Genomic DNA, 24048 nt, shown 5'->3' with positions numbered 1-24048 from the left:
TAAACTGTCAAGGTTTTTTGATTTAGTCACACAATCCGCCTATGCGTGACTTCTCTAATTTAGGTAGGTAGGTAGATTAGATGGCAAGAGTTCCACAGGCCAGCACTTACGTGCAGTTTGATACCATAAAGTGGACCACTGCCTGCTAAAAAGCTTAAAAGATATGCTAGTAATGCATCCTTAGGCAAATCAAACGCAGAAAGTGGCAATGGATAGGTCACACATTGAGGAAACACCCAGATAGCATCACAAGAATGGCACTGGACTGGAATCTGCAAGGAAGCAGAGGTCGCGATCGACCACAAAACACTTAGAGAAGGTCGATACTGCGCGAACTAGCAGATGCCGACATCTCATGGGACGGTGCAAAAACAACAGCACAGAACCGTGTACGATGGAAGAGTATTGTCAGGCCCTATGTTCCCGAGGGGAGTGAACAAGGAAAACAAAAAATATCCTTACAATTTTTTTTGTCAATTAGAAAATACTTAGAAAACATTGCAAATTCATAAATTTATCAACCAGCAATTAACTGACAAAACCTTAGACTTGTAGGAAAACTCTTTTGAATTTTGATTATTATTTTTTTCTATGTTGATATGTTTAGAAGTGGTAAAAGCTTTTCACAGAAGGTCGAGAAGATGTGAATGATGACGCTCACTCGGAACGCCTCAGTACATCAACAACCGATAAAAATCTCGAGAAAGTGAAGAAAATTGTTATGTAGAATCGTCGAATCACAGTTAGAGAAATCGCTGAGGACGTCGGCCCATCGGCATATCAGTTGGCTAATGCCATGCAATCTTTTTATCAATTTGGAAATTTTGGGCGTGAAGTTCGTTCCAAAATTGATGAATTTTATCCAAAACCAACGTCGCATGAGCATCGCTCAGCAATTGTTCAAATTCAGCGATGATCCAGATTTGCTTAAAGGGTCATAACTGGTGATGAATCATGGGAATCATGGGTATGACATCGAATCTAAAGCCAAATCGTCCCAATTGGAAGAGTTCAGGAGAGCCAAAACCAAAACAAAGCACGCCCAGTTCGATCAAATATCAAGGTCTTGTTCACTGTTTTCTTCAATTATCATGGAGTCAGGAGTTCTTACCACAAGGCTGTGCGCTAAGTAAGGAATATTATTGTGAAGTTATAAGCCATTAACGTGAAGCAATACGAAAAAAACGCCCGGAATTGTGGAAAGAATTCATGACTTTTGCATCATGATAATGCATCTGCTCACTCATCTTTGCTTGTGAGAGATTATTTGGCCAAAAATAACATCGTTATTATGCCTAAGCTACCGTATTCACCAGATTTGGCACCATGCGACTTTTTACTGTTCCTAAAATTGAAGAGACCCATGAAAGGATGGCGTTTTGCGACGATTGAGGAGATAAGAACCGAATCGCTGAGAGAGCTCAAAGACATACCAAAAAGTGATTATCAGAACTGCTTCGAGGATTTGAAAAAACGCTCGCAAAAGCACATTATGTCTGAGGGGTACTATTTTGAAGGAGATAAAATAGAAATTGATGAATAAATAAATATTTTTTGAGAAAATTGAAAACTCACCTTATTTCTGGAACACACCTCGTATGTGGTAACAGATGTTGCTTATCATACAAATATATACCATTGTAATTTGATCGAATCAATGCTCTTTAAGTCTGCATCACCATCATCATTTATTAGCGTTACAGCCCGGGGTGGGCTTTAGCTGCCCCAGCAATCTTCCTCCATTCAACACGATCCAGCGCAAGAGATTTCTACTTTTTCACGCCCAATTTTTCCAGATCTTCGGTTACGACATGTAGCCAAATTGTTTTTGGTCTACCACGGGGTCTTGAGCAAAAAGGATTGTAGTCCTACAGAAGTTTTTGTGGCCTACCGTCATCCATGCGGATGACGTGACCAGCCTATCTGATGCGTTGCGACTTGATAAATCTTACAATATCTGCACCATTGCAGAGACTTAGCAGCTCCTTATTGTGCCTGATTCTGTATTCGACATCTTCTTCGAGTATTGCACCAAATACTGTACGCAATATTTTGCGCCCAATTGCTTAGACGAGGATGGTTCCATGTGTAGAAGTCCACGCAGGTGGGGAAAGTTACTGATCGCCATTCACTTGGGAGTGGCCAGGACGATTCTTCTACATATGGTTCAAGCAGCTCACAACGTCCGGGATTAGCCCACGTATCCTCTGGTTAGCTTCCGAACACCCGTTCGGGAGTGAGCTAACGTGAGAAGGCGAAGCATTCCAGGATAGCTGGTTGTGCGCTGGGTTTGGGACCCGCCACTTAAAAATCCCCCCCAATGAAAAGAAGTACAAAGCCTCGGATGAGAACTGCCTTTACTGATGACGACCCCTGCAAACGAAATAAGGAATATGATTTGAGGGCATGCACCTGGAATGTCCGGTCCCTTAATGGGGAAGGTGCCTCTGCCCGGCTGGTTGATGTCCTCGTGAGAGTAAAGGCTGACATCACTGCCATCCAAGAGATGCGATGGACGGGGCAAGGTAAGAAAAACATAGGACCTTGCGATGTCTACTACAGCTGCCATGTAAAGGAGCGCAAATTCGGTGTCGGATTTGTTGTGGGAGAGAGACTTCGTCGCCAAGTACTGTCGTTCACTCCGGTGGACGAGCGTCTCGCAATAATCCGCATCAAAGCGCGTTTTTTTAACATCTCGCTAATTTGCGCCCACGCCCCGACGGAAGAGAAGGACGATACGACCAAAGATTCCTTCTATGAGCGCTTGGAACGTTCCTATGAGCGCTGCCCCCGCCACGACATAAAAATCGTGCTTGGCGACTTCAATGCCAGGGTGGGCAAGGAGGGAATTTTTGGTCCCACAGTCGGAAAATTCAGCCTGCACAACGAAACATCCGGTAACGGACAGAGGCTGATCGACTTCGCCGGGGCCCGAAACATGGTTGTCTGCAGCACCAGATTCCAGCATAAGAAGATACACCAAGCTACCTGGCTGTCTCCTGATCGAAAAACGCGAAACCAGATCGATCATGTTGTGATAGATGGAAGACACGCTTCTAGTGTATTAGATGTACGTACGATCCGAGGAGCCAACATCGACTCGGATCATTACCTGGTTGCAGCCAAACTGCGCACCCGCCTCTGTGCAGCAAAAAACGTACATCTACCTACGCAAAGAATGTTCGACATCGAAAAGCTGCAATCACAACAGACAGCCAGAAGATTCGCCACTCGACTCTCACTCCTGCTCTCCGAAAGCCCTGCCCAACAAACCGGCATGCGCGAGCAATGGAGCAACATTTCTCGTTCCCTACGTACCGCCGCCGAAGAAGAAATCGGATTCCGGCGAGCCCGAAAAAACAATTGGTACGACGAGGAATGCCATGCTGCCGCAGAAAGAAAAGATAGAGCCTATAGAGCCACGCTGCGATCGGGCGCAACGCGAGCCATGTGGGATCGCTACAGAGAGCTGAAAAAGGAAGAGAGACGTATTATCCGACAGAAGAAACGAGAGGCCGAAATACGTGAGTGCGAGGAGCTTGAGATGCTGGCCAATAGGAACAACGCCCGAAAATTCTACCAGAAAGTTCGGCGGCTTACAGAAGGTTTTAAGACCGGGGCGTTTTCCTGTAAGAACAAAGACGGCGATCTGGTGACTGACTTACAGAGCAATCTTAAATTATGGAGGGAACACTTCTCGAACCTGTTAAACAATGACAGCTGCGCATGTCATAGAGAATGTGAAGATCCCGGTACCCCAATCGATGACGACGGAATTGTAGTTCCGTTACCCGACCATGACGAGGTGAGAATAGCAATATCACGGCTAAAGAACAACAAAGCCGCGGGCGCCGACGGACTGCCGGCTGAGCTATTCAAACATGGCGGCGAGGAGCTGGTAAGGTGCATGCATCAGCTCCTATGCAAAATATGGTCGGATGAAAGCATGCCTGCCGATTGGAATTTAAGTGTGCTGTGCCCAATCCATAAGAAGGGCGATCCTGCAATTTGTGCCAATTACCGCGGGATTAGTCTTCTAAATATCGCCTATAAGGTTCTAGCGAGCGTATTGTGTGAAAGGCTGAAGCCCACCGTAAACCAACTGATTGGACCTTATCAGTGTGGCTTCAGACCTGGAAAGTCCACCATCGACCAAATATTCTCAATACGCCAAATCTTGGAAAAGACCCATGAAAGGAGAATCGACACACACCATCTTTTCGTCGACTTCAAAGCTGCATTCGACAGTACGGAAAGGAGTTACCTGTATGCCGCAATGTCTGAATTTGGTATCCCCGCAAAACTAATACGGCTATGTAAGATGACGTTGCTCAACACCAGCAGCGCCGTCAGAATTGGGAAGGACCTCTCCGAGCCGTTTGATACCAAACGAGGTTTCAGACAGGGTGACTCGCTGTCGTGTGACTTCTTTAACCTGATGTTGGAGAGCATCGTACGAGCCGCAGAACTTAATCGCTCAGGCACAATATTTTATAAGAGCGTACAATTGTTGGCGTATGCCGATGATATTGACATCATCGGCCTTAACAACCGCGCTGTTAGTTCTGCCTTCTCCAAACTGGATAAAGAGGCAAAGCGAATGGGTCTGGTGGTGAACGAGGACAAAACGAAGTACCTCCTGTCTTCAAACAAACAGTCGGCGCATTCGCGTATCGGCACCCACGTCACTGTAGACAGTTATAATTTTGAGGTTGTAAAAGACTTCGTCTATTTAGGAACCAGCATTAACACCGATAACAATGTCAGCCTTGAAATCCAACGTAGAATCTCTCTTGCCAACAAGTGCTATTTTGGACTAAGTAGGCAACTGAGTAGTAAAGTCCTCTCTCGACGAACAAAACTAACACTCTACAAGACTCTCATCATGCCCGTCCTAACGTATGGCGCAGAAGCTTGGACGATGACAACATCCGATGAAGCGACGCTTGGAGTGTTCGAGAGAAAGATTCTGCGTAAGATTTATGGACCTTTGCACGTTGGCAACGGCGAATATCGCAGACGATGGAACGATGAGCTGTATGAGCTTTTCGACGACATAGACATAGCGCAGCGAATAAAGATCCAGCGGCTTCGTTGGCTGGGTCATGTCGTCCGAATGGATACAAACGCTCCGGCTTTGAAAGTATTCGATGCGGTACCAGCTGGTGGTAGCAGAGGAAGAGGAAGGCCTCCTCTGCGTTGGAAAGATCAGGTGAAGAAGGACTTGGCTTCACTTGGTGTGTCCAATTGGCGCCGGTTAGCACAAGAAAGAAACGACTGGCGCGCTTTGTTAAACACGGCCAAAATCGCGTAAGCGGTTATCGCGCCAATTAAGAAGAAGAACTTATTAAAAAGCTATTCCTTTGCTATTAGTAAGAATTTTTTAGGTACATCCTTTGTTATTTATACTTTTGTTACTGCCCATTTATTTATAATATAAATTAGAGCTACTGCAGCAATGAAACTTTGTTCTGCTCGCACTCTTTAAAGTAATGTGTATGTGCATGTACATATACACTTATGTAAGTGTAGTTGAAGATGACTCGTGCATAATTTCCATAAAATAGGAATTCATGCGCAATTACATTTGCCGTTTGTAATCTTATAGGCAGGCACGTTTTATTGCAGGGATGGCCTAGTTTACGTAAAACCAAGAAAAAGGTACGGTTTAAGTAACGAAAATCTTAAATTAACAAAGTTTTATTTCCATTTTCAACTACACAGATTCTTTTGGAAAATTATGATACTGCAAGAACCAGCTGCGCGTGGCAGTAACTGAAGTGGATACCTGTAAGGCAGTTTAACTTTTAAAAATAAAAGCGCATAAGCTGGGAAATAAGTGCCGGTGAAGTCAATTAGGATTTTTTTTTTTTAATTTAAGATATGCTTCGTTACTTATACACGTATGCTCTGTGTACATATGTATGGGTTATCTCAATGTTTACCTTAATTTGCATAACAGCTTCATTAGCGGAAAAGTTTCATTAAAAAATAAATTATATTGCTAGAACTCTGATTAAACCGAATAAGTAATATTAAAATATGATAAGTAAGGAAATGCTTGATTCGATCTGGGTTGGCTGCTTATTTTTGGAATCGTACAAATTCATCAGATGGATGGACGGTATTCCAGTCTTTACATATAACAAGTGGGCAAGTATTTTATTGGATTCATATTTCCATACATGATGGGGGGCAATATGGTTTTTATTAAGTGATCGTGGTACTGCCCTGTTTTTAATTTTACTTGCGTCGTATATATCTTTTTGATTTTATCAGTTGAGGTGGGTGTGCTTATTGACCGATTCTATCTGATAAAAATTCTTAATCTTATCATACTTACTTGAGTAGTAGACACACTTGATGCTCCTATTGCATAAAATCAAGCCGGCTTTCGTTGAAATCACTCGAGTATTGATCATATCTGTACAATGCGAATCATCATCGAACAATCAGCCGAGATCAACGCTACGCTTTACATGACGTTTGATGCGCTTAGGAGAGACACGAAATGGGCCGCACCTGCGATGTGGGTCGCTCGCGGTTTCCCCCCAAAGCTAATTAACATAATAAAAAGCTCATGCAGTGGCGCAATCAGTAGATACTCCACGTCGGGCAGCTGAGCCAACCTTTTCAGACAGTTTCCGGTGCTAAGCAGGGCTGCGCTCTCTCTCCGCGTATATTTATTATCACTCTCGCCATGATCTTCGAAAGTTGCGATTTCGCCAAACGTGGTTAACAGAGGAAACAAAATGAGAAGCTCTTAAACTTAGTTGTCGCGTAACCACAACGAAATGCGAAGCAAGTTAAGCACCATATCCACTGTTTCCCACAATGTTGGCGTAAAAATCAATATACGAAAAACGAAAACAATGCACTTTAACACACAAAATGTACCACCTTTCCATATTGATAACGACACTCTTGATGACGTGGAGTACTTCGAGTATTTAGGCAGCGTTCTTACGCCTCTTACGAGGGGGGTACTTCGACGGATGTAAATAATCGCCCGAACAAGGCAAAGTGGGCTTGCGCTTCTCCTTTGGAAATCACCCACAATCGAACGAATAAATTGCAATGTTTCTAATCAAAGGGAAATCACGAAGTAAAAAACCATGGATAGCGACAGTAAGCTCAAGAAATACGGGTGGATCGGACACACTTGCTGAAAGGATGCAAACAACATTGCACATTCTGATTTGGAATGGAACCTGATCGGCACCAGAAGCAAAGGGTGACCAGAAAGAGGCATACAGCTAATAATGAAACATCCAAATCGTGTAGCGAATTACGAGAGAGATGGCTGGAAATGCTTTGTAGATAGGCTAAGTTCCAAATTTTAAAATGTAAATTACATGTAATTAAAACACGCCAATAATAATAATGATCTCACCATTCTGAGCATTTTGATACAAAAAGTGGTCCGTGAAGTAGTTTATTAAAAATAAATCAAACAAATACATTTTTTCGACATATTAGATACACTGTAAGGCAAAATCAACTTTTTTTTCTGGGTAATGAACCAATAACTTTGCCAAACATATGTAGTGACTTCTATTTAATATATCAAGCAAAAAAAAATTACAAAAAAAAAATTTTCATTATATTTTTATATATAATATATAATATATTATATAATATTTTCCCATTATTCCTGCAAAGAACATAGGACCGTTATAAAAATATTCGAATTTTCTCTACCTAAAGCTAGGGATTTTATCTCTCTCCAGCTTTTATCTTTCCAGTCAATGGTCATTTCCGCTAAGTCGACCGTTGGTCTATCAATTGCGTAGCCAATGCATCGAAATTTCCTCCTCCTAATTTCAATGTCAAACACTTTTTTCATCGCTGGCAGTCATGTGCCACGACTCACAGTCGTACAGGAGTATTGACTTTATATTGGAGCTGACAATTTTTATTTTGTTGCGTGTCGGAAAAAAGGAGGACTTCCAAACTAGTTGTAGTCGACCCAAAGGTTTGCCTTCTTTCTTGAAGTCTATGGTTAAGATCAGCTCTAGATCCGCCATCGGTAGCAGAAGGAGTTGAACTCTGTGTTCGGATGGTTATTTATTGCGATACAGTTGTTATTTGTTGCTTGTTTTATAAATATTGATTTTGAGGCCATAGCAGACTGTCTCTTCTGCAAGGCGTTGAATTTTTGCGGCCATGTTAGTAAGCGTAAGCAGATAGATATCGTCAGCACCGTGCAGACCACAAGTGACACTTCTTTCTTCGCGCGTATTGCATTCGTCATAACCATGTCGAGAGCAATATTAAATAGTAATGGGGACAAAGCGCATGGCACGGCTGCGTTGATTTAATCGAATTACCAAACATTACTATTATTTATAAAACACGATTCCTTTCATCTGGCATACGCTATGTAGCATAGTGCTCCATCCATCTTCAATTTCCGGCCACAGTAAATCACTTATCATACATTTGTAGCACTCCCTGTCGACCGATATAGCGTTTCAAGTAGCGTTTTTGAAAAAAAAATGTCACTCTCAAATCCGCATCATAATGACACTCTCTGACGATACACTGGCATTGTGGCATTTTTGTTCATTAACATGGCCGCCGAGATCAAAATGCACTTCGTCAGAAAAGACAGCATTTATTTTGGAAATAAGTTTCCAACATTTCCCAAAGTTATTCAAGTGAAAAGTGATGTATTTCTGCCATGAGAAAGCTCCTCATAAAAATTATCTGTCGTTTCGGCTAAAAACTTTAGGCCCCTCTATTTGTGAAACAACATATAGACACACGCCACAAATAGGAGGAGGAGCTCGGCCGAACACCCTAAAAGGGCAAAGCGCCAAATATAAATATACATAGTTGCCGAGAGTTACATAACCGGTCTCCAGTGAATTTGACGTAACCAGTCATTCCGCTAACGTAATTTTAGAGTTTGTGCTAACAGAGCCTTTTAACTAACAACGCTTTTTGTTCCATTTCCTTCCATGTTTACTTTTATTTAACCCTGCTTTTCATTGTTGTGCTCAAAGCATTACTTTATTGATAACTTTCGTCTAGTTATGTGAGAGAAATCATTTAAAATTACGTCATGACAAAACTTGCGGTTCATTAATAATTTTCGTACTTTAATGCGTAACTGTTTATTTATGATGATGATTTTATAAATTGCCTTTTTTTAGCTTCGGTTTTTATGTGATTCAATATCAGAACTGTAAAAGTATGAAATTGTTTGTAGAGCGAATTCACTAATTATATTACGTGCGCTTTTTTCCTCATTAGAGAGTGGACTTATTATTTTTTATTCTTACGCTTACTCAAAGGAAATATAAACTCACACGTCCCCATACTCGGCGCAAGAACGAAAAACTATTGCTGAAAGCCTATTTTTTAGCATTACTTTTATGTCAGTTATTTTAATCATTCTTTGCTGTGTGCATCATTTAGTATACATATTTTGTGCAGTAAAAAGTTCTCAATGTATTTTTCGCTATATTTCAACTATGGAATTAACATATAATGCATAATTAATTAATTTCAATAAATTTACGCGAAAATCCAATGCTGAGGAAAGGGTGAAAAAGGCCACGAATGCTTTATACGCATGTAAAGGGTTTTTCAATAAGGGCGGGTAGATGGCACGTAGCGCCGTCCTGCTGGAACCACATGTCGCCTGGTTCAATATGGGCCATAAGAAATTGGAAAGGCCACCACGTCTACCGAAAAATGGGCGCCATGCGCGCAACGTTTGCGTTAATGAACACTCATTTTGATAATAAAGTTTTATCATTTGAAAGTGCTGTTCAATCGTGTAACTTGCCATGATGATTTGGCATAAACAACTGAATAATAAACAAAAGATTTGACAGATGTCACTAAAACAAAATGGCTGCCACAGGGCGCCAAAAACGACCCGCGCCAATTGAAAAACCGTTTACAAGGATGCTTGGAATCACATGGCGGCTCTCACCCACTCTTATGCATTGGTGATACACTGCAATTGTTAGACCTACTAGTATACTACTATATGGCATATTGGTGTGGTGGAAGGCGGTAAGGAAGAAAACATATCTCAGACAATTGGTAAAAGTTCAACGACTCTCCGCGCTTTGCATTACGGGAGCTATGAAATTAACTCCAACGGCAGCTGTCGAGGATATCCTCAGCCCAACACCGATTGATTTTTATGCAGAAAATCGGGTTGCAAACTCAGCTGTTAGGCTGAACCAACCGAACAGCTTACTTCTAGAACTTTCGGACGTAACTCTATTACTGGGAATGCCACAGTCAATTCAGACTATATTGTTTCAGTTATGAGTTTTGGAAAACCACTAAAGACCGGTATTGAAGACGGTGGATAGCGCAAGGGCTTAGTTCCAAAGAGTATTACCATTAATGTATTCACTGATGAATGGAAGAGGGGATTGGCGCTGGCATATATTGTGCGGAATTAAGCACCAATAAGGCATTTAAACTCACTAACTATTGTACTGTGTTTCAAACTGAGATATTTGCTGTAAAGAAAGATAAAATCATACTGTGTATTATCCAAAAATGCCCATGAATGCGAGGAAGTAATCAGAAAGTTCGCTCGTAACCGCAGGCTTTGTGTTTATTGAATTCCTGGGCATAAAGGTATAGAGGGAAACGAGACAGTGGATGGAATAGCTAAAGAAGACGTGAGACTTGCAAGGGATCAAGAAGTCAGATACTTAAACCCCTTGCGCAAATTAAAAAAGGACTAGAGAAATGCTTGCTAAGAAACGCAAAAGGCAGATGGCTCAGTTTAATCAATCGCAAAGTTGCCAGGATCACGTGTAAATACGCATATGATGATACGCATATGAGTATATTAAATCGGTTATATCGTTCGATAGAAGGAACTGTAGAACTTTAGTTGGTATACTAATAGGGTACTGCCTAGTTGCAGCACACGCTTACAAGTTAAATTTAACCTTTAACGACGTTTGCAGGAAATGCAATGAGCGGGTAGAAGAGAAACCCTGCAGCATCGTCTATGCTACTGACCGGCTCTCTCGAAAACTAGACTATGCTACCTGGGCGCTCTCAGCTTTGAAAGTCTAGAATCTATCCCTGAACTTGAGCTTGAACGACTACTTAAATTCGCGAATAGCACGCGCATCTTGAGTGATGCATATTTTCGCTACATAGGACCCTGATCTGGTATTGCTATGGACCAAAATGATCTCTGCGTGGCTTCGGCCTGCCAGTATAACCTAACCTAATTAATTTCGTATTAATTGCAGCTTTCACAGAAGAAACGGTGTTATGAGGACGCTTATTGGTTCCACGATCAACTACGTCCATACGTACTACTCCAGGGAATTAAGGCCTGGGGAGTTAGGCGGCCGTAAATTCAGTGTTATGTGGTCATGGACATTTTCAGCCATGCAATCTTGTGTTGTCTTCGCTTTGTGTGAAGAAGCAGAGTCTTGCCGAAAGATGTGTAGGCTGGCATAGCGTACACCATCAATCTAGGGTTTCACTAGAGTATCTAGAACTTCGATATATGCAGCAGAATTTCTTCGAAATCCTTGAGTAAAAAAGTGTGGTAGCATGACATGTCCTTGGTTGCTCCCAACATCTAAAACCATTAGAGTGGTTGGAAATTTTGTGTGCATGACAACATGAACCTCTGTAGGATTGTACAATAACATAGCCATCTGTCATTCTGGTAATTTCTGCGGTTGGTCTCTTGGTTTTGGTCAACATTTTTTTCCTCAAAAAAATCCCATTTAAGTCGCTTCAGGGTACTTAATTTTGTTTAGAAGGCGTTTTTATCGCAAAACTCGCTGTTCTCGTGCATATTTTGGCATAAACTGTCTTCTGCGCATAACGAAGATTTTCATGCACAACTCGATGGATAAGACCCTCAGGTCTTCATTTATTTTGAAGGTTCGTCGTCAATGATCGTTTTCACTTGTTGAATAAAGTCTGCAGATCGGGCAGTGCCAGAACGTCCCTCGTGCTTTTTGCGTTTTTCAACAGATTCTGCATCGATGCCGCAAAAAAATTACCCGAGAATGAGAAATACTTTAGGAGTTTTCCAATATGGACACAGTAAAAAAATCCTAAATTGGTTTCAATTCGCCCCCAGATAATGACTCTGAAATTGTTTCACTGTGTATTTAGAGACTGTCCATATATTTGCCATGATAAATTTCAGGTTTACTATGAGCGCTGACAATTATAGCATTTTAATGAAGATTCCTCTCATCCCTAGCCGTTTCTATTTATTGCTTTTGTTTAGTCTTCAAATATGATGTCCAACAATACCTGAGTGCTTTAGAAATCAATATATTTTTTCGGCATATCACAAATCTTATCTATTTTCTTGGTTGCAACATTTAAAACTTTTTTCGCGATCTTCGATTTAGACTTTGACTACCGATGAGTTTCACAGTTTATTTAATATTATTTAACTACTTCTGCCTCATATTTAAATCTCAATTATCCATGCTGCAATTACTTGAATGCTAATTTCATAAATTTCCCATTTCCATTCCAGGTTTAGCCGGTCTGCGCCTAATAAAGGTCTCTATACCCACCTATAAATTTCGCGGGGAGTCTGCCATGCTGGAATGCCAATATGAGTTAAATCGCACAGATGGCCCTCCATATTACGGTGGTGCCGGTAGCAGCGGTGGTAGAGAATTTTTAGTTAGTAGTTCTAGTAACCGACATCGCAGCTACACACGCGCACGAACGCGCACACATGCAAGGAATCGCTATGGCAGCAGCATGCAATTTTTTGACGCACATCACCTCGTACAAATGAGGCCGAAATATAGGCGCAAGAAACGTCAATTTTCCTATCAATCGGGGCAACTGCAAACACAACAGCAGCAGCAGCAGCAACAACAACAACAGTATCAGCAACATTACCAAACCTATCAATTTCAGCCATCCCAAAGCTATGGCAGTAGCAGTAGCAGCGTTAGCAGTAGCGACATACATAGCGATGGTAGCTATTATCATCAGCAACAGCAACAACAGCAGCAAAAGCAGCAGGAAGAAGATGAGCAGCAGCACTATCCATATCAAACGCAACGTTCCCCCTACGGGCATAGCGTTTATCGGGGCGCTGCCTTCAGTCAAGCGCTTGGCATTCCCGGGTTTAGTAACAGCGGCGTGAGTACCAGCAACAGCGGGGCTCATGTTGGCGCAAGCACCTTCACCAGCAGCGGTTCACGCGGTGCGACGTCGGGGGTCTCGTCCGGACGTCACAATTTTGCCGATGGCACTGATGATATTGACGATGACGATGAGGAAGACGACGAAGAGGACGAAGAAGACGAGGAGGAGGAAGGTGAGGCATTGTATGCCATAAAATGGTACAAGGACAATGAGGAGTTCTATCGCTTTGTGCCCAAGGCGCGCCCGCAGAAGACAAGTTATCGCTTTGACGGCATACGCGTTGGTGTAAGTATGAAAATGAAAAACTAGAAAGGAAAAGGAAATTGGGACATGATGAATGAATAAGTGCAAAACGTAAATGCGGTAGTAGAAGTGTTGTACTATACATTCGTATACATATTCCCATCTGCTTGCATGAATGTACACTCTTCAAGCTCTTACCATATATACGAAATACAATTTATAAATCGAAAAAAAAAAATTGTTTATTCGTGCGTATGTAGGAAAGTGTACATTTGTAATTTTTTATATCCCCAGGAAGAACACTCGGATAGTTGGCGAGTATTTTTGCGCGGTTTAACGATAAACTCGTCGGGTCTGTATCGTTGCGAAATTTCAGCTGAGGCGCCCAATTTTTCATCAGTACAGGGGGAGGGGCGTATGGATATTGTATGTAAGTATTTGCAATTTTTTGTAAATTTTATTGAATTTTAAAGCAAACCCTCGATACTCGGGAAACAAAAAGCTGTGAAATAATATTAAATGGTTGGTACAAAATTACAGGCCCTTATTATGAGCAACATTTGATCTTCAACTGTAGTCGAAAGTGCTGATCGAACGAATTTTCATTTGGTATTATGGTGCTCATACGTTGAAGAATAGGACTATTGTGAATTTCGATCGCTCGACGCATTTACAATAGATAATTTTTCTCAGCTGATACAGCAAATCAAAATAAAAGAAAAACCGGTTGTGTTGAAGTTCTTTGCTAACAACATTTTTAAAAGTTAAAAAAAGTATTTTTTGTGAAAATGAGTACAACGGAGTTGTGGTTCGACGATTCATCGGACGATGAAAGATTAGTGAACTAGCTAGAAGTAGAAAACAGTTGAGGGGCGCATCCAACTCCCTAGAAATGGCTTCCACTGAGTAAGTTTAGAATTTTCAAAATGTGTTGACGTACTTAATATTACAGAAATTTCCTTACAGATTTTTATAGAACTTTAGATTATCTAAAGAGGCGTTTATGAACCTACTGTCCAGTAAAGAAAACCAGTTGCAGCAGTGCACCCGAGCTAAATCCATTCCAAATATGTTAAAGCTAGCCACAGTTCTGCGATTTTGTGCTCAGGGATCGTACCCATTGAGTATTGGTAATGAAGGTATGCTAGGACTTGCTCAACCCTCTGTGTACGATGATGCTGAAGATATTGAAGTGGAGTCCAATAACGGAGAAGTAGAAAACATAAGAAATGAAATTTTGAGAATATTATAGAAAAATCTAAAAAGTATTAAATAGAAACCTTTACGCCACAGTTTCTGTTTTATTTTTGTTATAAATTTTCTTTATTCAATTATTCGTCATTCGAAAAAAAAATATGTATTTCAGTTCCTCTACGTATTTCAGCCCATACCTACCAAGGGAAAATAAAAATGTATTTCTATAAACATCACAAAAAAAAACCATTATTAAGCTTAATCCATTTTGCTGCCGTTCTCACTGGTGGTCCCAAGCAATTCAGCTCCGTTGTAAATTCCTACCATTTTTTTGCTGCTTGAAATTTGGTGCAAATCCCTTTTGCGAATTGTGGATTCGCCTTTCTAATTGTTGTTTGGTACTCACGACTTTCGACCTGCATAAAATTAACAAAATTATTATATATTTATTATTTGGTTACTATAAAACCATAAATAATCGCAAACAACTTACACTTTAACAAGTTTTCCAACAATACGCTACACGATCGAAAGCACAATTGCATTCGCCTCTAAATTCGGTAAACAACGAAAATTTCGATGAGGTTGCACCGCTCATAATACCAAATTGACATTCGATTTTCGATCTTCGACAACCAGCGAATATCGAAGATCGAATGTAACTCATAATAGGGGCCACAGAGTCTAACAATTTTACAAAAATGTTACTCATCACGAAAAAATTTTAAAATTACTGAAGAGGACCCGTTTTGGTTGAACATTGACGTAGACGTACTAGTCGTGAGGATTTGAGCTTTGTTTTGCGGGGGTAAAAGTGTGTGCGAAATTGTGAATAGTTTATCAAAAACGGTATACATAAAACTACTTCAAAGGTTATTTCAGACTTCTATGAAAGAATATGACAAGAATTAGTTTGGTGGTACATTTTAGTCCTTTACGAACTACCTAAATATATAAATTTGACTCATTCTCAAAGCAGATATTAAAAAAGTTCATTCAAACGGGAAGTTGGAAGGTTGGTCCACAGAGATTTTAAGTACACAGAAAACTTTACAAAACGTTACAATGTTCTTAATTCTTCATAATTATGTATGTATGCATGTTTTGTTTTTTATTTTAAAAAGATAATTATACATATACAATGGGTACTTATGACTAGTAGAACGTACGACTATAACATTTATATGATTATTTATTTATTTATTTATATCAGTAGTACAAAGTAAAACATTAGTAAAGCGTTTTTCAGTAAGAGCGCTTCAACTTTTGAACTTTTTTGAATAAAACACAAACGGTTTGACTTTTTTAACTAATTTTTTTTTTATTATCGAGTTTGAACATATACATTTAAGTATGAAATTCGATTTCTTTTGCATGACCACCGCGTGCACGTTTTACGAAGTCCAATCGTTGAACCCAATTTTCGACCACTCTTTTGCATAAATCGGCCGAAATTCCAGCAATTTCGCTTTCAATATTGGCTCTGAGCTCACAAATCGTCGCCGGCTTGTTACTGTAGAACAATGACCTCACATAACCCCAAAGAAAACAGTCTAGAGGCGTCAAATCACACGAGCGCGGCGGCTATTCGACCGGTCCATTTCTGGAAATAATGCGCTCATCGAACTTACTCTTCAACAAATCAATTGTAGCGTGTGCTGTGTGGCTTGTGCCACACGTCCTGTTGAAACCACATGTCGTCTAAGTCCATACCATTCAATTGCGGCCAAAAATAATCGTTTATCATGTCGCGGTATCGATTTCCATTCACAGTAACGTGGCGATCGTTCTCGTCAACGAAAAAATATGGGCCAATTACGCCGCCAGTAACGCATATTTTGCTTGTTGACAAAGCCATTGAGCTAAAAGTGAGCTTCATCACTGAAGATGATTTTTTTGAATTATTTGGATTTAAAGTAGCAGCAACAGAACGATTATTTTCATAAAAAATTTGCACGATTTGCAATCGTTGCTCAAGTGTGTAGCGTTCCATGATGAAATGTATACTAATGAAGTTTACAAATGACAAGCGAAAAATAAAAAATATTGCGTCGTTCGCCCTCCCTATCGGAAAAAAGTTGAAGCGCACCTATTGAAAAACGCCTTATATTCTCGTAAAACTAGAATGATTTTAACATGAAAGTTTCTATTTCATTAATAAATAGATCCAATATATCTATAATAATAATATCTATAATAATAAGAAGATAAGGTTTTGGTAGTAGGAAAAGAAAAGAAGGATTTAGAAGAGAAAAAACAAAAGAAGTATTTAGAAAGTATAGAGAGAAATTTAATGCACTAATTCAATACAATCACACACGCTTAAAGTAATTATAGGCTTGTGACCTGTAGTTAAATCTGTTAAGTCCAGCGCTCACAGTGCCAGTAAATGAGTTCCACACTTTAACAGCGTTAATGAAGAATAAGCTTGATGATGCTGGCGATGCATTTGTTGTGCCAGCGAAACAGTACCAGAAAGGCCTCATCTTCTCTGTCAGGTAGTGAGGGGACTTGAGTAATGTAAGTTTGCATATAAATATGCAATTTCTAGCAGACAAATAGCTGTTAAGGCAACAGCCCAGTAGCCTTGTTTTCCAGGCAGAGATATGATCATATCTACCAATCCCATATACGTACCGCGTGACATTATTAAATGCCACATTAAGTTTATGGCAGGATGTGGAGTCAAGTTTGCTGTATACCACCTCAGAGTAGGTAATGAGAGGCATAATTAGCTGGAGAACTAATTTGCGCCTCGTTTTCTCTGGCGTGAATGTTGCAAAGACTCTCAGCTTACGCAATGTAGCATAAATATTCCCCACAACCCTATTTATATGGTCAGCACAGATAAGTCTTGTGTTAAGAATAAACCCCACATTTTTACCTTGTCCGAAAAGGTAAGGGAACTATAGTACCTATCCACAATTTAGGGATATTGTCAACATACACCACACTGCTACACATACCATAGGTAAGACATATGACTTTGACGCGTTCAAACATAAAGAGTTATCACAAGCCCAAACAGAAATTGCAAACAAATCACTGTTTATTTCGAAACATAAATCTTCAACGAACCAATACGACTGGACAAGTACAATTGTACATCATCAGCATACGCATGGACATTCACATACTGGCAAACGGTAAAAACATCATTGACGAAAATACTGAATAAAAGTGGATCAAGAATAGACCCTTGCGAAACACCAGTGTGTGTACATATCTAGGCTGAGATGTTAATTTTCTGGTCTTAACCTTCTGCGTTCTGCCACCAAGGTAGCTGGCAATAAACTTCACCGCACTGTCTTTGAAGCCGAAATAGTGTTTAAGCTTAAAACATAACAATGTGTGATCCACAGAGTTAAATGCTTTAGAAAAATTAAATAAACAAAGTAGAGTTAAGTCTCCGTTGTCAAAACTAATCTGAATATCGTCCAGTATTTTAACCATTGCTGTCGAGCAAATGTGACTTTGTTCGAAGCCAGATTTTAGTGCAGAGGGTAGGCGATTATCCCGTACAATCACAATGAAATTTGCGTGGCCATCAAGTTTTCGCAAACTTTCGAAAACGTGGGCAGTATGCTGATAGGTCTATAGTCACCAGCATAAATATCATTTGTTTTTTTTGCGATTGGAAAAACTATAGCCTCTTTCCATACTGCTGGGAAACATTAACTACTCAAGCAATGGTTTGTTTTATGGGTAAGGGGTCCTGTTATATATTGGATGACTAAACGGAGGAATTTTAGCGAGATGTCATCATCGCCTACAGCATTAGACTTTATTTTGGATATAGCTTTCAGGACATCTACCTCCTTACTGTCTCTCCCACAACAAGTGCGACACCGAATTTGCACTGCTTTACATGGTAGCTGTAGTAGACGCCGCAAGGTCCTATGTTTTTCTTGCCTTGCCCCGTCCATCACATTTCTTGAATGGCAGTGATGTCAGCCGTTACTCTCACGAGGACATCAACCAGCCGGGCAGAGGCACCTTCCCCATTAAGGGACCGGACATTTCAGATGCATGCCCTCAAATCATGTGGGCAAAAAGTAAGGTGAATTTGGTTGTAAAATAAAAATTTATTTATTCTTGTAAATCAATTTCATCCCCTTCAAAATAATCCACCCTCGATGAAATACACTTATGCCAACGATTTTTTCAATCCCCGAAACATGCCAAATAGTCCATTTCCGCGTTCCCCGGAGTGGTCTCTTGAGTTTTGGGAATAGCCAGAAGTCACACGGAGCCAAATCAGGCGAATACGGTGGTTGTGGAACGATATGCGTCGAATTTTTGGCGAAATGGTCACGAAGAACGAGTTCAGTGTGAGACGGTGCATTATCGTGATGCAAAAACCAAGAGTTGTTGGCCCATAATTCTGGTCTTTTTAGACGAATTGCTTCACGTAAACGACGCATAACGCTCAAATAATATTCCTTATTAACAGTTTGGCCAGGTGGAAGGAATTCATAGTGCACCACATCACAAAAATCGAAAAAAACTATCATCATGACCTTTATTTTTGAACGACTTTGACGTGCTCTTTTTGGTCTGGCCTCGACTTTAGCACGATATTCGCTTGATTGGTCGGTTGTTTCAGGGTCGTAACATAAATCCAAGTCTCATCTCCCGTAATGATGCATTTGAGCTTGTCCTGATAGTCTGTAAGCATTGTTTCACACAGAGCAACGCGACGACTTTTTTCCAAGAAATTGAGAGTTTTCGGTACCAAACGAGATTTGACTTTTCGTAGGCCCGAATGGTCTTTCAAAATTGTTTTCACAGATCCTTCTGATATTCCGATCATATCAGTAAGGTCTTTAACAGTCAACCGACGAATTTTGAGCACTAACTCCTTCACTTTACTGACGTGTTGGTCATCTGTTGACGTCGATGGTCGTCCGGAGCGCTCCAAGTCATCAACACGGTCTCGACCCTCTTTGAAGTCTTTGTACCACTTATAAACATTTTTCTGCGACATGGTCGAATCACCAAATGCCTTCTGCAACATGCTAAACGTTTCCGCAGCCGAAATTTCATTCCGCAAACAAAATTTGATGGCACTTCTCTGCTCAATCAAATCAGACATTGCAAAAATCGAAAAATGCACTCTTAGTCGTTTGGTAAACACAAGCGTAAGTATATTACTGATAATGACATTCACATGAAAGTTGTTATTAACAGTGCTGCCAACTCATGAAAAAAATAACTAGAGCGAAATTTTAATCCCGCGAAGTTTGACAAATAAATTCACCTTACTTTTTGCCCACAGTAGTATTCCTTATTTCGTTTGCAGGGGTCGGGGAGGTTTGGAGTTACGTTTAAGAAATCGAAGTATTTCACAGCGCGATTTGCATACCATTGTAACTTTGGAGGAAACAAATGTCTTTCTTCGGGAGGCGTGTACGACAGCTTGACAAGCTCGAAAGTTAACGGCATGTGGTCCGAAAAGGCTTTGATCTCGGCTCCGAACAAAAGATAATAAGTCGAAAGAACATATACCGTAGTCGATAAGACAGCTACCTACGGCGCCATAGAAAGTATATTCTCCCTTCGTGTCTCCAGGGACTCTATCATTTAGAACAACAGCACTTTGTCAATTAGGTTTAAAAGTTGTTTACCTTTTTGATCGAGAATAAATTTTTTTGTTTTTCTATCGGGCGAAAATTGGGGAAGCCTTTCAAAACAATGGTTTTCCACAGTCTGCTCTAGCCCAATACGTGCATTTAAATCACCCATTATGAAGAGTGATGAAATACGTGACCTCGATAAGAACTCTTCAAACTTGGTAAAATCATTATTCCAGCTTCTGCAATTTGTAGATATATTGGGGTACGAGCAGTGAGTTTGAGCCACTACAATTAATTGATAAAACAACATTGCCAAACAAATCAACAAACTTTAAATTTTTTTGTAGCCACTGGCACATGCCATTTTGTGAACTTTATTAGCCTGGATCCATTTAAATTATAATCATTATGTTTATATATTCATCAAAGATTTTTTCGAAGGAAAAAATTACTATGAGAAACCTCCGCCTTACATTTTACAAGTTGGTGTTAATCTGTAAGCATTTAAGTACGAAAGTCTAGATGAATACTACGCAAGATCAGATACTAGCAGGTTGTCCGAAAAACCGCAACGAAATTTTAAATATTTCAGTCAAATTTTGTATTCGATCTGACAAAATGTCTGGGGAACTGCAGCGGATAGTTCGATCATGTCAGATTACTCGCCATTCAGAGATACGCAAAAGTAGCGATTTTTTAAAAACCAATTTACGATGTTTACTAGAAGTAGCGGAAATTGTAAACTTACTAATTTTTAAATAAGTCCATCATGCATATCGAATCAAAAGCTTTCCCACGCCAAGTAGCTTAAATCAGTTGATTTCTCGTGTTCGAAATTAGACTTGTCGTGATTATAGATTCGTTTGATCTAATGAGTCGTGGTATAGTGTTGCCTAAATCCAAATCGCTCGTTTAGTATAATCTCGTGGGTGCATAAAAATAGAGATATTTTATTTTTAAAATTTTTTTCAAAAAATCTTCCTTAAGCTGCTTAGAAGTGTAATAGAGCGGTAGCTATTCTTTGCTTTGTTTGCTGGTTTGCCCGGCTTGCGAATTGGAATTATTTTTGATATTTTCCATGCATTAGGGAAAAATTGTAATTTGAAGCAAGAATTTATCAAAAATGTGAAATATATCACGGCATATTTAGATAGTTGTCTGAGCATAATATTTTTTATGTCATCATATCCTGCAGATATCCTCAGTGGTGCGCGTGCAGCAGATACTGAACATGATACTGAATTAAATCAAGATTGGTTGACAAAGTTCATTACGAATATTTTCATGAGGAGCTATGAACCTTCCAGTTTGTCTTACCGTAATCCCTTATAAGGTTGTCGGGCATTTACCGGTTATCCTATAAAAAAAAATAAATGCCATTAAATTATCTGCCAGTTTATATAATAACTAGCAAACCCGGCCCCCTTCGCTGGGCACACTAAAATAGAATAGATATGGTTTAGAACAGAAAATATATGGTTTTCATATTATTTATTTCTTTATTCTTTATTCAAGCGCTTTGGCATAAACAATATTTTTTGTTTTTCTATGATCATCCATGAATTTTTCGTTTCAATTTATATGTTTTATTAAGCATTGGAGCTTTTTTAACCATTATCCATTTATATTTTTCAAAAAAAAAAAAAAACGAAAAAAATTGTTTTTTCCACGAACGCATAATTTCATTCGGATTTCACATTAAATTCTCAAATTTCGTAAGAAATTATTCACTGTTCCAAAATCCACTCCAAAAAAATTCACAAACAATTTTTACATGTTGCACTTACGTTTTTTCCTTATGGCATCCAAATCAGAAAGAAATATTGACACATTGTAACTCACACTGTCAATTTGACAGTTCAGTTCTGCCCCAAGCGTTAAAAAAGTAAGCGACATTATGGCTGGTTCAAAAGAACGTTGTACCCGTTGCCACTGCTCCGAATTACAACCAAACTTTACGAAACCCATTTTCAATACTTACTTAACAATGTGTGTAAGTTTGGTTTAATTCGGTTCAAAGACACGGCGGGTCCACGTTTTGGCATATATTTCGAGACCCTAGTCATCAATAGGTATGAAAATTACCCCGTATTAAAGCACTTATCAACAGCTTTCATTTGATATCCATTTTGTACATACACATCCGAAGGTTACCCGGGTCCACGTTTTGACCTATATCTCGAGACCCTATCTACCAATAGGTATCCAAACTATACGGAAACCATCTTCAACACCTCCTTAACAATGTGTGTAAGTTTGGTTTAATTCGGTGCAAAGACACGGCGGGTCCACGTTTTGGCATATATTTCCAGACCCTAGTCATCAATAGGTATGAAAATTACCTCGTATTAAAGCACTTATCAACAGCTTTCATTTGATACCCATATTGTACATACACAACCAAAGGTTACCTGGGTCCACGTTTTGACCTATATCTCGAGAGCCCAGTCACGGAGCGGCATGAAAAATACTCTGTACTAAAGCATTCATCAACAGCTTCAATTTGATATGCATATTGTACAAACACATTCTAGGGTCCACGTTTTGGTCTCTATCTCGAGACCCTAGTCACGGAGCGGCATGAAAAATACTCTGAACTAAAGCATTCACCAACAGCTTCCATTTGATACCCATATTGTACATACACATCCGAAGGTTACCCGGGTCCACGTTTTGACCTATATCTCGAGCCCTATCCACCAATAGGTATCCAAACTATACGGAAACCATCTTCAATACCTTCTTAACAATGTGTGTAAGTTTGGTTTAATTCGGTGCAGACACGGCCGGTTAGCGAACACACACAAAAAGTTGACTTTATTTTATATATAAGATTTTTTTCAGTTTGTGTCGGAAAAATCCAAATATCTTACGGAACCCTATTTTTTTCCAAAATAAAATGTAATCCATGTTACTCTTGGATAATGTAGTTTTCGAATGGTGAAAGAATTTTTAAAATCGGTCCAGTAGTTTTTGAGCCTATTCGTTACAAACAAACAAACAAACAAACAAACAAACAAACAAAGTTTTCCTCTTTATAATATTAGTATAGATAAAAAAATTCATTCATTTACATTACCATTTTAAGTGCTCAAGCTCTTAAAAGAACACCCGATGCATAATAATTTTGAAGCTATTCACAATGTCTCCAAATATTTGAAAATACTAATATACATATATCAGCTTTGCGCAAACAAGTGCGGACGCTGGGCCAGTACTGTCTCTGGCACAGTTGATCCTAGAGATATCCTCTTTTTACTTTGCTCGTATTACCAGTATTGGACAGTGCTATTAGAGTGTCGTTAGAATGTCTGCTTTAATATTTAGGGAGATTATATTTAATAAAAAAATAATGACTTAGACTGCTTTTAATGGCCTCCAAATATTTGTTTGGCGTATTCTTATTTTGTTAGCCCAATACCAGTTTAGCAATGAAGCAAACAATTAAATTGTTGCTTTTATTTTTTTGGCTTTCAATATTTCGCCCTCAATTAGAAGATATCTTAAGGATCTCTTGGCTATAACTGAAAACTAATTTCATTTAAAAATTGAAATTATTTAATTTTTGCTTGCTTACTTCTCAACCAACCTTTATTATTCATTAATGAATTAAGCTCACAATATTTCGTTCCTCTTATTGCTCAAGCATAAAATGATGCATTTTTTCCATGGCATTTGATACCTTTTTGTGTGCGAAATGGATGACGGTACCGAAATTACATTTGATTTAAAAGAAACCAGCCGGTGCGTGAAACGAACAAGCATTTGCTAATCTACCCTTATTAACGTAAGCGCACGTTTTCGAGCAATTTGTCCTTCAATTTCCCATGCACTCACACTTTTGCAATTTGCTCCTTAGATTGCACACAATTTTTCTTTCATACGTCAACCGAACACAACT

General features: G+C 39.6%; 1 protein-coding gene across 1 annotated transcript in view; it reads left to right on the top strand.

The window, feature by feature from the left end:
• Positions 1-24048, top strand: part of LOC128854713 (uncharacterized) — a 152678-nt gene that overhangs the window by 31506 nt on the left and 97124 nt on the right. The window contains exons 2-3 of the mRNA XM_054089021.1: positions 12506-13419; positions 13672-13807. Coding sequence (XP_053944996.1) covers positions 12506-13419; positions 13672-13807 — 1050 coding nt within the window. The remainder of the gene's footprint in view (positions 1-12505; positions 13420-13671; positions 13808-24048) is intronic.

The sequence above is a fragment of the Anastrepha ludens genome, chromosome 2, assembly GCF_028408465.1.
Source record: "Anastrepha ludens isolate Willacy chromosome 2, idAnaLude1.1, whole genome shotgun sequence".
NCBI lineage: Eukaryota > Metazoa > Arthropoda > Insecta > Diptera > Tephritidae > Anastrepha > Anastrepha ludens.
This window is presented reverse-complemented; position numbering and strand designations above follow the sequence as displayed.